The sequence below is a fragment of the Arachis duranensis genome, chromosome 3 (assembly GCF_000817695.3).
Source record: "Arachis duranensis cultivar V14167 chromosome 3, aradu.V14167.gnm2.J7QH, whole genome shotgun sequence".
NCBI lineage: Eukaryota > Viridiplantae > Streptophyta > Magnoliopsida > Fabales > Fabaceae > Arachis > Arachis duranensis.
The window spans coordinates 123,755,353-123,768,152 of record NC_029774.3 but is presented as its reverse complement, the minus strand read 5'-3'; the positions used below and the strand labels follow the sequence as shown (position 1 = coordinate 123,768,152).

The window sequence follows — 12,800 nt, the reverse complement described above, 5'->3', positions numbered from 1 at the left end:
TAAATTTGGTTCGATACAAAAAAAATTTAAATAATTATTTTAAAAAATTAACCAACTCAACTATAATTTATTAATTGAATTTATCTAAACACCCTCTCTTCTAACGTCTGCTATCCCATCCTCATTAATCATTTTACATCTCCAGTATTAGAAACTTTTTTATCGGCCATCAAACAACCATCTACGTAATTATTAAAATAATCATCCAAATATCTAGTAAAATGATCATCCAGCATTTGTTAATTGTATATACTTAAATTGAATCAAACAAAATAATCATTTAATTAAAAATTAAAATAATCATCTACATACTCAATAAATTGAATATTTAACATTTAAATTCGTGATGTAAAAGAAACGAAATCTAAGAAAATCAAGTTAGCCGCCTAAGACAGAGTATTTTTGAAGTGAGCTACCTTTGCATGTACAAAAATGAGAATATCATAGACTAAACTAATTGCTTATATAATTATTGTTGTGTTATTCTACGTTGATTTTGGACCTATACCTACGTAGGCGGAGGTAATGTCATTGAAGACGGTCTTAGACCGTGTGACAAATGCAATGTTTGCAAAGAAAATGTCTCCATTTACGATTTTATGAGACATAATAGACATATAAAAATAACATATAATATTGAATAAAAAAAGAAAAAGAGTATTAAATAAAATGACAATTACATCAAATAGAAAAAAGAAACTGAACGAAAAGGTTGATGAAATAGATCGTTTTTAAAGTTTACATAATGATTACAAATTTTTATTTATTTTAAATTTTAAATTAATAATTATTAAAATTTATTTATTTATTTATTATTTGATGTTAATTTCAATTTTATCCCTATTGTACACATTGTACGCTAAATTCATTGGCTCTCCATACTTTCTCTATAAAAATATAGAAAATTTAAGATTTTCTTATATATTTTTTAAAGTTTTTCCGAAAACTTTTACTAAAATATAAAATATATATTAAAAATAATTATATACAAATATATTACTAATTTTAATATATAAATAATATTTTTACATTATTTGGTTATTAACTAATTCCTTAATACAATTTGATTAACTTATTTGTTTTATTATTATTGCCTAATAGAAGGCAGAACTGAAACTCCAAGAAAGAATATTGTTTACTTCAACAAACTGTCCCGTGGCACCGGAGAATCCGACGCTTACCCTTTCCGGCAGAACGTTCCTCAAATCAATCACATGCGACAGTGAAGCGTTCACCGTAGTCCCACCAAGAACGCTTCCACTGTAGTAACTCACAACCACGCTTAAATTTTGTGTTACTGCCTCATAGCTTACAGTGGCAAATACTGTAGTGTTCAAACCCTCAACCCCATTCAGCCATGGCACACTAGTTACGGAAACAATGGAGTTCACATCAATGCCGATGTGCGAAAACGCAGGATCCCATGGATTGGAAAACGTGTCGAATTCTACAGCAACCGTAGGATCTCTGAAGGGGGCTAGTGAAGCGTCGGGATTGAAGAGACCAAGGTATCCACCTTGTGAATCTTTGGGGATTGGAGAATGAAAAGGTGCCATGAAGAATGAGATTCCGTCTCCGCCATTTGGTGACACGAAAAAAGAGAAGCTAGTGGTGAAACTTGCTAGCTTCTGGGTTTTCAAGTCCCAGAGGCGCATTGGTAGGCCATAAGAGACTCTACCAACACTGTTAGGGATTGGTTTACCGTTTTCGATCTTCGTGAGTTGAATGGAACCGTTGGATGATGCAGAGGCATCACCTTGGAAGATGAAGAGTTCGTTTCTGTATGGACTAGAAAAGTCTGAGAATTCGAAACTAGTCCTTAAATTGCGGTGCAGCATGAGAAGAGGAATGAGGATCAAGAAAACGGGCTTTGATTTGTATAAGGACATGGCTTCAATAAACCTAATTAAGATATATAATCGAGATTTGGATAATGTGTCAAAGTGTTATACCCACTATATTTATAGAGTTCTTATTTGTAATTCAATAGAGTAGACGAAGCCAAATGAACGCTTAGTAGTTGACCTAGTAATAATAACGTTGGAAAAATAATGGTGACTTGAACAATGTCATTTTGACTTTTGCATAAGCTTCCATTGTTCCTTGTTTCTCATAGGAGAAAAAGCATTTACATTTTCTATGAGCGCGGAAACAAATTAACAATTCATTGCACTCCACGCTGGTTGTGTGGATACTAAATAGGAAAATGAATTACAAATATTAGTGTGTTAATTCCATTGGGAGTTATTTAGCAGTAAAATTAATTATTAATATAAAATATAATTAAAATATAAAATACACATTAAAAATAAATTAAACTACACGCATAATATTTTTATATACAATATAGTCATAAAGAGTATATTATGTAGTTTCTTTTTTGAAAAACAACGCGCCCTTTTAATTTTTGGTAAATTTTAACTCAACATTATCACAACGAAGCAACTTAACCAGGGTGAAATTCAAAAATATATTAAAATATTATTAGAGTTGTTAATAGTTGAAAATTAAGTCTAATAACTAGTAATTAGATGAATATTTATGAGGTTAGTTGAAAGTATTTTTATAAATAATATAAATTTTGTATTATGTAAAACACAATTTTAATACAACAACTTTATATAATATTATCTTTTTTTATTTCGCTCTTCTTCAGAAATTCAACATGGTATCAGAGTCATCGTATCCTCTTTGAAGAGGGATAAAAAATCATTATATTTTTTATTTAAACCCAAATAATCAGTCTCTATTGTCTTCTTCCTCTCTAATGGTAGAATTATCTTTTAACATAGCACAAAATCCCACTAGCCCTTTCTATATCCATTCTATATCCATTCTAGTGAAAATCCAACCTTTGTCACCGATTCTGTTCCTTCTCTTCTAAACTGATGATCTTCTGTTTTCAATAGCTGGTGTTGTCTTGGTATATCATTTCCTCTCTCTTTCTATTACCCAAAATTATGGTCGACCTGCGCTTTCACACGCCTCTCAAAGTTTGTTGTCATTATTACTTTTTCTTCTTTTCTCTTCTCTTCTTCTTTTTTCCTTTCTCTTTCTTCTTCCATAAAAAAAAAACCAACTCCTGTCTGTACATTTTCTTCCTCTCTTTATCTATCCGTTCAATAGTCGTGACGGCATCCTCGACGTCTCTTTTCTTCCCTGGTTGTCTCACTTTCAAACACAGAACGAGAGAAGTGGCATTATTTCTTCCACTCTTTATCTATCTGTTCAAAACACTGCCGGTCGTCGCGGCGTTCCGACGTCTTCTCCCCATTTTTTTTAGTTCAACAAGTCAAAAATCACTGGCATCCGCCATCAAACGCCACCAAACGCGTCTTCTTCCTCTGCGTCACCGCATCGCACGCATCGTTTCTTCTGCATCACGGTGCCACATGCGACTTCTTCCTCTGCGTTACTGCATCACATGCATCGTCTCTTCTGCGTCATTGCACGTCGCTCAAAGAAGCCCTGTTCCTCTCTTCTGTCATGACCGAATTGCGGCCTTTGTCTTCTCTGCGTCTCGCGCCACACGCCTCTTCGCCAACCATCTCATCGAAACTTATCCAAGTTGAGGATTATTGACATGTTCCATCCACCAATTTGCGGGGGCATATTAAAATATTATTAGAGTTATTAGTAGTTGGGAGTTAAATCAGTGATAACTAGTAGTTAGTAGATAAATATTTATAAGGTTAGTTGAAAGTATTTTTATAATAGCATGATTTTGTATCATGTAAAACACAACTTCAATACAACGACTTCATATAATATTATCTTCTTTTATTCCGCTCTTCTCCCATAAATTCAACAGAAAGATTTTGAATTGAATGAATGGAAAATTATTGGAAACACCGACTGTTAACAAAATAATAATGCAAGGATCTTGAGTGTCACTTGTCCTATAGTACATGTCTCCTTGGACACTAACAACAGAAAGATGAGGAATGTCGAATAGATACAACCGAATTTGCATTGCCATTACAAGGCTATATTATCAATGCAAAGACAAAAGATTACAATTTTCATTGAATCATGTATACTAGATAGAAGAATCTCTGCCAAATTGGTACACTCTTGTAGTGGGCTAAAACATTTTGTAGAGACATTTTGTAGCTGCTAAAGATGTTATATAGTAGTTAACTAGGGTTTTTTGATATTCTACTTTTTTCAGCAACAAAACATGGCTGCCAAAAAAAATTCACTATAGCAAAAAAAAAATTTGTAGCAATGAGTATAGATTAGAAATGAAGCTGAAAATTTATATCTTTTGGCAGCGAATCAAAAGGTGGTTAAAATGATCTTTAGCAACAAATTCTAGCCAATGCAGCAACGGGTATGTGTAGCAACATTTTTTGCTGCAAAAGTATTCAATTGCAAGCAAAGTTATTGTTTGCAAATTGCAACAACTTTTTCGTTGCAAAAAATGTTATCCCGTATATTGTGACTAGTTAAAACTTGGTGTCAATTAATATGTGCTTTTCTATTTCCTTTTTCCAAGGCTCGAATTATATACTTTTGATTTTAATAACATTTTTTTGTTTAGCTGGTTTTATCTCTGGGTAGATACTCTCATAAGGTTGACATCTTTACATATAAAAGATATATAGCATTATCGATCCTTAGATAACTTTATATATATAATTAAATATATTTAATAAATTATTTAAAAGTTCACCATCTCATTTTTATGTAAAAATATCATTACATGAGTATTCTCCCTTATCTTTTTATTAGAGAGTTGTTAATTATACATGATATTAATTATTTGCAAGTATATATTTCAGATTTTATATTTTGTTTGATCTATCAATTAAGTATTTATCATTAAATATAATAACTAATTTTTCATTAGTTTGTAGGCACCTAAATAATTATAAGTTGAAAAAAATATTTTTTTATATAAAACTTGCATATTAAATATTAATTATTAAACATTTTAAAAATACATACACTACAACAATATTGATTATTTTTTAGGGTTATAATATGTAAAAGAAAATTAAAATTTGTCAAAAAAATAAATTTTGACACTACTTTGACTATGAAAATATGTTAATAAAAGTTTTGTCAAAAATAGTATTTTTAACATATAAGTGATTGTGGAAAAAATTTAAATCTTATTTTGATAAATATTGGCTGTCAAAAATAATTATTTGTTAGAAAATTTTGAGAACATATTTTCTATGATACTTCTTAATTGTCAAAAATACTATTTATTTTAACACTTATTGACTATAAAATATTCTCAACAAAAAATTTTAACAAAGAATGAGATGTGATTGTGAAACTAAAGAATAAATTGAGATTTTGAAGATAAAGAATGAGTAGTATAATCCTAAACTGAGAGCAGTGTGATGTCAAAATTAACAGAGCTCAAAGAAGAAAAAAAATAGTGGAGTAAATTGAAAATAAATGAGTGTTAAAATTGAAAAATAATTTTCTACGGTCAAATTATTCGTCAAGAAAATATAAAAAATTTAACATTTGTGATATTTGTCAAAAATATATATTAATTTTAATATTTAATTATAATGTTAAAAAATAAAATGTTAAAATAACTCTATTTTCTTGTAGTGATATATGCGTAAGTACTTTATTAATCAAAGCAAGTGAAAATTAAAATACGAAGAATGTTATATACAGAGCGAAAGAAGTAGATAAAATTTTTGTCTTTGTATATTAAAAAAATAATATGGGTATATATCATTTTTTTAAGCATTATTATTTTTCCATTATTAATGAGTACAACAGGTCGCTTATATGCACCACACTGCTCACTTTATTCTTATCCTTGAAAGGATATGATGATTATTTTGTTATACATGACACTGATATAAGATAAGAACCATCAAGCCCTTAGCTATTGAATGATGGTGTATGAGAGAAAGCAAATTAAAGCATGCAATAATCAACAATATATTGTTGTGTCTTTCAATTTCCATGCATGCATGTCCCTATAGCTAGAATTTAGAATCGAAGGACCAAGAAAGTATGTCATGTGTCTCAACCAAGTCACCAGTGGCAGCAGTGAATCCAACAAAAACTGCTTCTGGCAAAACCTTAGTCAAGTCAATATCATACACCAAACTCGAATCCGCTACCTTATCATGAAAAAACACGTTCACGCTCAATCGCTTAGCCCTAGAATCATAGCTTATGCGTGCAGTCACCTTGGTTCCGTCAGGCTCAAATTCAATTAACCATGGCGCAGTAGCCACCGACTTAATGGACCCAACATCGATTCCCATATGAGATATCTCGTACGCTTCAATCGGGTCCCACTCGTTGTTGAAGCTGTCAAACTCAACAAGCACGATCTTATTATGACCATTGTCATCATTATTTATTAGGGCGTTTTCATGAGTGAAGATTCCTAGGAATCCACCACTGGAATCTTTTCTATCTGGGAGTTTGAAATCCGGCGGCATGAGGAAGAAGGCGAGACCATCGCCGTAGTTTGTAGCGCTATTTCTGTTGACCAGAAAGGTGAACTGTGTGGTGAAGTTTGCGACTTTGGCGTTGGCTTTGTCGTAAATGCGGATAAGCTGGAGGAATGCTGCTTGGCCAACACTGTGTTGGAGAGGGAATCCAGTTTTGTTCTTCTTTGTGAGTTTGATGGCACCGTGTTTTATAGTGGCATCGTTGGCGAAACCTATGAAATCATCTGGGGTAAAACGGGGGAAGTTGAAAGACACGTCAAATGGTGATGATGATGATTTCACATTCATGACAAAGGAGAGGATTAAGATGAACGAAACGGCCGAGATGGGACTTACAGCCATGTCTTTTTGGTTCAATGATAATGGTGCATGTTGAGAGTAGGTATATATATAGGGTTACTGGCCTACTTATTAATTTGAAATAATAATGTGAGACACAACTAATGAGAGAACATGCATTCGTTTCCGTATTTTTGTTTTAAACACAGTTTCTAAATGTAGTTTTGGGATTATTGTTATTAATATCCAACTTATAATCAATTTAGTTAAAATATTGGATTAGTGGATAAAAAAGGATAATTATTTTTAGTTTTTATTTAGTCTCCTATGTTGTGTTTGTTTGTTGAGATATGGACACTAATTATTAGATACGGTGGTATACATCTTTTATTTATTTGTTGATATATAAATTTTAGAGAAAGTATAGGGAGCCAATGGCCTAAGCGTACAATGGAGATTTAGAAAGTATTAGAGATATGACCATTAGTGTCACATTATCCTGGCAGGTTACACTTTTGGGATAAGTGGGTTAGTTCTAGATCTGAAAGGTCAAGAGTTCGATTCTTGGTGAACTCCAAAATCAGCTTAAACTTTTGGGATTAGTGATTTTATGACATGAGATGTTTATTATCCCTGTATCTGGATGGTTATTCTGGATAGTATAGGTGATGTTTATTTTATTCATATACATGAGATGTTTATTATCCCTGTATCTAGATGATTATTCTGGATAGTATGGGTGATGTTTATTTTATTCATAAACTAAAAATTTAGCCCATTGTATACTTAGGCCATTGGTTCTTAGCACTTCTCATTTAAATAAATTTGGTGGTATACAAATACACGAAATATATGTATTGAGTGTTCTTTTAAGACAAGTTTATGTATTTTTTATTTATATATTTTTGTGTATTTGTGTCGGTGTCTATATGTGACACTAACCAAACGCAGCCCTAGTTAGTTTCAAGAATTTATCCTACAATGAATTAGTGTGGAGCGACGTCGCTAACATCTTACATTTTTTGTTGTACATTGCAAGACAAAATCTATAAATGCATCCAGTTGCGCCAAAATTAGGGAGGTGCGCCCTTGTTAATTACAGCTAAAACCTCGAATTTTGGAATTGTTATGTTTTATTTACTACGATAAAATTAAAAGCTTGTGAACAAAAAAGTAAGAATAAATTAAACAAAACCAGACATCAATTTACACAGCCCAAAGTCGGAAAAATTATAGAGCACGTATTGAGTAAGCAAAACTCTAGTCCTGCTACTTCTTTGGATCAGACATCAATTTAACCAAGGTATTAGCTTGTCTCACATGCATGGAACAATAAAAACGTAGATATTTTCTATGAATCGGAGATAGATAGATAGATAAAGCCAACTAGAACATCCACAATCAATTATATTACAACTTACAAGCTTATTCTTTTTAATAAACAATGTGTAGTGTTCTTTGTAAATAGAAAATAAAAAAAAATTATAGTCTATGTTTGCAAATTGCAAATATTATTGTTCATTGTTTAACAAGTGAAGACATTAGTTACATGATGAACAAGTGTAGACAAAAGAAACTGCACCAGGAATGATATGATCAACGACCAGTTTGAAGGCTTGTGGTTATAGAATCTTGCACTGATGGTGTTGGTGTTGGTGTTGGTGTAATAGTAGGATCATGGTATATTGCAACAGGCCTCTTTGTTGGAAGGTTGATTGGCATGGCAGCTTCAAAATTAAGCACATGAACTGCTTGTCTTATTGACGGTCTCATAGTTGCATCAGGGTGAGCACACCATAGCCCCACAATCATCAAGCACTCTGCTTCCCTTTCATCAAAATCTTTCCCCAACCTCTCATCAACTGCCACAACCAGTTCTCCTCTTCCATAATGGTCCCAAACCCACTCAACCAACCCCTTTTCACCATCACAATCTTCCATCACATCAAGGGCTTTCTTCCCTGTGGCTATCTCCAATGCCACCACACCAAAGCTGTACACATCAGATTCTTTACTTGCCCTTCCTGTGCTCACATATTCTGGTGCTAGGTACCCTAATGTTCCAGCTATCCCTGTTGTTTGGGGACCAAGTTCATGGTCCATGAGCTTGGCTAGTCCAAAGTCACCTAGCTTCACATTGAAGGTGGAATCCAGCATGACATTGCTTGATTTGATGTCCCTATGCACCACACACCTCTCCCATTCTTCATGAAGATATAGCACTGCAGATGCTAATCCAAGTCCTATCTTGTGCCTCACATTCCATGGGATTGGTGACTTTTTGCTACCAAATAGGTGAGAGTCAAGGCTTCCATTCGGCATGAACTCGTAAACAAGCAAGAACTCCCCTGAAGTTATTAGAAGCTAGTTTAACAATTCTCATAATTAAGAGGATGTTTTAAGTTTAAGAGTTTTAGTTTTTAAATTGGATTTCTGAATCTTGATGTTAAGATTTGCTACTTTCTTTCTTTGAGAGTCAAGTTGTATGCAAGAACTCACCTTTGTCATGGCACCAACCCAAGAGTTGCACAAGGTTCCTGTGTCTGAGTTGGCTAATGACTTTGACCTCAGTTACATACTCTTTCTTCCCTTGTCTAGATCCTCTTGATATCTTCTTCACAGCAACTGATAAGTCTTGATTTGCAAAGTAACCTCTGTAGACAGATCCAAACCCTCCTTTACCCAACAACCTGTCTTTGGAGAAGTTGTTGGTGACCAAAGAAAGTTCTTTGTACGAGAACCTTCTTGGTCCTGCTCCTCTTTCAAGGTCATCATTCATTGAGGTTAAATTCATAGCCTCTAATTGATCTTTCATGCTTTTCTTCTTCCTCCTATTCCAAAGTACTAGAAATGCTGCAATTGCTCCCACTGCTAGAGCACTACAAGAAACAGTTAGAATCACTACTAACCTTGTCTTATTTGAATTGTTTCCTTCAGCTCTGTCCAAAGTTGAGTTGAACTCCCATGACAGAAGAGTGTGAGTCTCTCCAAAGTAACCTGTTGCAGCAGAAAATCCAATTGTAACCCACTCAGGTAAGACCCTTGTCAAATCAATTGCAAGAGAGAGACTAGTGTGTTCTTCAGGATCATATGAGTTTTGGTACTTCCAAGATACACTCAAGTTCTTAGTTGTGGAGTTGTAACTAATCCAAACATCAGCAGTGTCTCCACTGTGTAAACTAGTATTCCAAGGGGTCCACTTTGTCGAAACAATTGAATTGTTGTTGATCCCAACATGCTGCACAGTTTCACCCCATTCAGAGTTTGGGTAAGAGTCAAACTCAACCAGGACAATTTGATTCTGTGCTGAATCCTTTGTTGTGGTGTTGAATAATCCAAGAAATCCACCAGAGGAATTGGGTGGGATTTCAAAATCAACAGGGGCAAGGAAGAATGCAAGACCATGGCCATAGGTGGTTTTATTTCCTGTGTCAATGATGAATGTATAGTGAGTTGTGAAATCAGTGAGTTTACCAGTTCTTGAGTCCCAAAGTAACACCTGCTTGGAGTAAATGGTCCATCCAACTTGGCAAGTGTATAAGTCATTCACATTGAAATCAGCAGAACCATCCCTTGTTGCTGCAGCTCCTAGGTAGAGTATGTTGGCATCACCAGGATTGAAAGAAGGGATTTGGAATTGAATTGAGTAAGCAGGATAAAAAGAGAAGAAAATGGAGTATAAGATGATTAGTGGAATAAGGGTATGTGGATGATGATGGTAGAAAGTGGAAGCCATGCATTAGTTCCCCGAGTTTCAAGGAGATCAGAAAGGTTGAGTTTGGACATACGAACAAGACAATGCTGAGTCTTTACAGATAAATTAAACAATCTTATAACAAAAAAAAGACAATAGAATGATACATGATACATGCGATAGATTTGACGAGGTTACATTATACTAATGTACTAAATTAGGATTCTTTGGACACACTTAAAATTTAGCTTTAAGTGAAGCGTTACAACATGAACCGTGCACTGCACAATGAGATAATATTTTTAAGGATTATGCTACTAGTATACCACAATCAGCCACTAAAGTTAATCACCAGTATAAAATACATGTTAGAATATAAATATACATTAAAAATGAATTAAATCATACATATATTTATACATAGATACATCAGGGGCTGATTTTAGTGTACAAATAGTATTTTCTTATTTTTAATGATGTCTTAAAGAACTTGGAGATAAAACTAAAATCACAAGAAAACATAAAGAAACAACAACTAATGGAATAAGTCAGTTATAGTTTTGTCAACGTTTGTGCCTGGAAATATATATAAAGGAACTAACTTCGAAGAAAATAAGGAGATCCGGCAGAGATGGACTATGAGCTGCATTAAAATTCTCGAAATTAAATAAATAAATAAAGGAATAAATTGTATTTGCAATAGTTTATCTTTTTGATAAAATTTTAATCTCAGTCTAGTCAGATTTTTAGTAATAAACTTTTAATCCCTATAGTTAAAAAAAATTCAAATTATAAAACATATTTATATACTAATACTAATTGAGAGCAATGAAAGGGAATTAATATTATTTTTCACAAGGACAACTTATATAATATTATCACAGATACCCTGATAACATAAAAAGATGTATATCAAGATGATTTTTTTAGCTGGCACTATATATTTTATATACAGTCAACTTTAATGAAATATTAATTAGTAGCAAGGAAACAATTCAGCGTTTTCTCAAAGCTGTAGTTTAATTTTTACTTGGTCTGCAACAGTTAACATTTGAAGATGCAAGGAAATTGTTGAGAAACAGACTGCTAGGAGTAACATCATGAAAAAGTCATAATCTGACTTAGAAATCAAAAAATGTTATTCGTACACCAACTAAAATAAGTTATTAATATATTTGTGTATAAATATACGTGATTTAATTTATTTTTAATGTGTATTTATATTTCAACAAATATTTTATATTGATAACTAATTTGAATAACATAGTCGCTATAAATTTTATGTCACTTTCTAATCAAGGTTATAAATTATTACTTATATCAATAAACACTATCAGGTAGAGTTGCCGACTTGCTGCTCGGCCTGCATTTTATATAAAGATAATTTTTTTTACAGTATACCCTAAATATAATATTCACACTTGTTAAAAATCTTGAAAAGTGTCTTTATTATTCTGAATTCTGATGAAAAGATAATTTATTGTTAGTATTTAGATAAAATAAAAAAAAATTCAAAGTATATAATTCACTAATACACTTTTTTTTTAAATACATTAATAATTTGGTGAATTCTATCCTGCCCTCTTTAAAGTAACATGTAAGTTACCCTCTCTGATGTGTCACATTTTAATTGGGTGTTTATTTTAACCTGAGTTACTTTCTCCAGTCTTTCGTCGTCGTTGCTCCTCCAAAGCATCACCGTCTCATTGGTGTTTCGTTTTTTCTTCCCAAATCATTCTTCTATAAAAGGTACTCCAACTCTCTCTAATTACGTTTACTCCTCCCCGCTCCTTGGTCGTCCTCATTACGCCTCCCAAGCATCACGGTCTCGTTGTGTATCTTATTTTATCTTCCCAAATCATTCTTCCAAAAAAGTACTCCAACTCTCTCTAATTGCGTTTACTCCTTCCTATTGTACTCCTTCATTGTCGTCGTTATGCCTCCCAAGCATCACCGTATCAAATTATTCTTTCAGAAAAGGTATTCCAACTCTCTCTAATTGCGTTTACTCCTTCCCACTTCTTTGTCGTCGTCCTTGTGTCTCCTAAATATCACTGTTTTATTGGGTGTTTTATTTCCTTCTTCTGTCAGGTCCTCACCGTCTTCCAAGATATTACTAACTCTCGTGAGATTAAAGTAACTGAGGTTAAAATAAAAACTCAATTAAAATATAATATATCAAAGAGGGTAATTTACATGTTACTTTAGAGAGGGTAGGGTAGCATTCACCTAATAATTTTTTTTTTCAAATGTGTTAGACAAGTTCTAACTTTAGGCACTATAATATCACAAATTCAGTCACATTATAGTCTTATACACTCATACGCATCATAATTTAAAAGTTTCTATTTACTATTTCTCAGTTAGGATTTTTTTTTTTTTTGGGG

The 12,800-nt window shown here is 32.9% G+C and overlaps 3 protein-coding genes across 3 annotated transcripts; all 3 read right to left on the bottom strand.

Moving 5' to 3' along the window:
* Positions 1-1,094: 1,094 nt before the first annotated feature.
* LOC107480908 (lectin 7) lies at positions 1,095-1,889 on the bottom strand. Its single transcript, XM_016101108.3, has one exon. It carries the CDS (start codon positions 1,887-1,889, stop codon positions 1,095-1,097), a length of 795 nt encoding a protein of 264 aa, XP_015956594.1.
* Positions 1,890-5,960: 4,071 nt separating this feature from the next.
* On the bottom strand, positions 5,961-6,782 carry LOC110278886 (lectin 11). Its single transcript, XM_021137128.2, has one exon. It carries the CDS (start codon positions 6,780-6,782, stop codon positions 5,961-5,963), a length of 822 nt encoding a protein of 273 aa, XP_020992787.1.
* A 1,439-nt stretch (positions 6,783-8,221) lies between these two features.
* LOC107480957 (L-type lectin-domain containing receptor kinase IX.1-like) lies at positions 8,222-10,580 on the bottom strand. Its single transcript, XM_016101151.3, has 2 exons — positions 9,219-10,580; positions 8,222-9,067 (listed from the first exon to the last, which is right to left on the bottom strand). The coding sequence occupies exons 1-2, from the start codon at positions 10,453-10,455 to the stop codon at positions 8,316-8,318; spliced, it is 1,989 nt and encodes a 662-aa protein (XP_015956637.1). The 5' UTR covers positions 10,456-10,580; the 3' UTR covers positions 8,222-8,315.
* Positions 10,581-12,800: the final 2,220 nt, after the last annotated feature.

Bases quoted from the DNA above. Each gene is read 5' to 3' on its own strand.
- LOC107480908 (XM_016101108.3), bottom strand. From the start codon at position 1,889: ATGTCCTTATACAAATCAAAGCCCGTTTTCTTGATCCTCATTCCTCTT.
- LOC110278886 (XM_021137128.2), bottom strand. From the start codon at position 6,782: ATGGCTGTAAGTCCCATCTCGGCCGTTTCGTTCATCTTAATCCTCTCC.
- LOC107480957 (XM_016101151.3), bottom strand. From the start codon at position 10,455: ATGGCTTCCACTTTCTACCATCATCATCCACATACCCTTATTCCACTA. The intron at 9,068-9,218 runs GTGAGTTCTTGC...TAATAACTTCAG, and splicing joins GGGTTGGTGCCATGACAAAG to GGGAGTTCTTGCTTGTTTAC.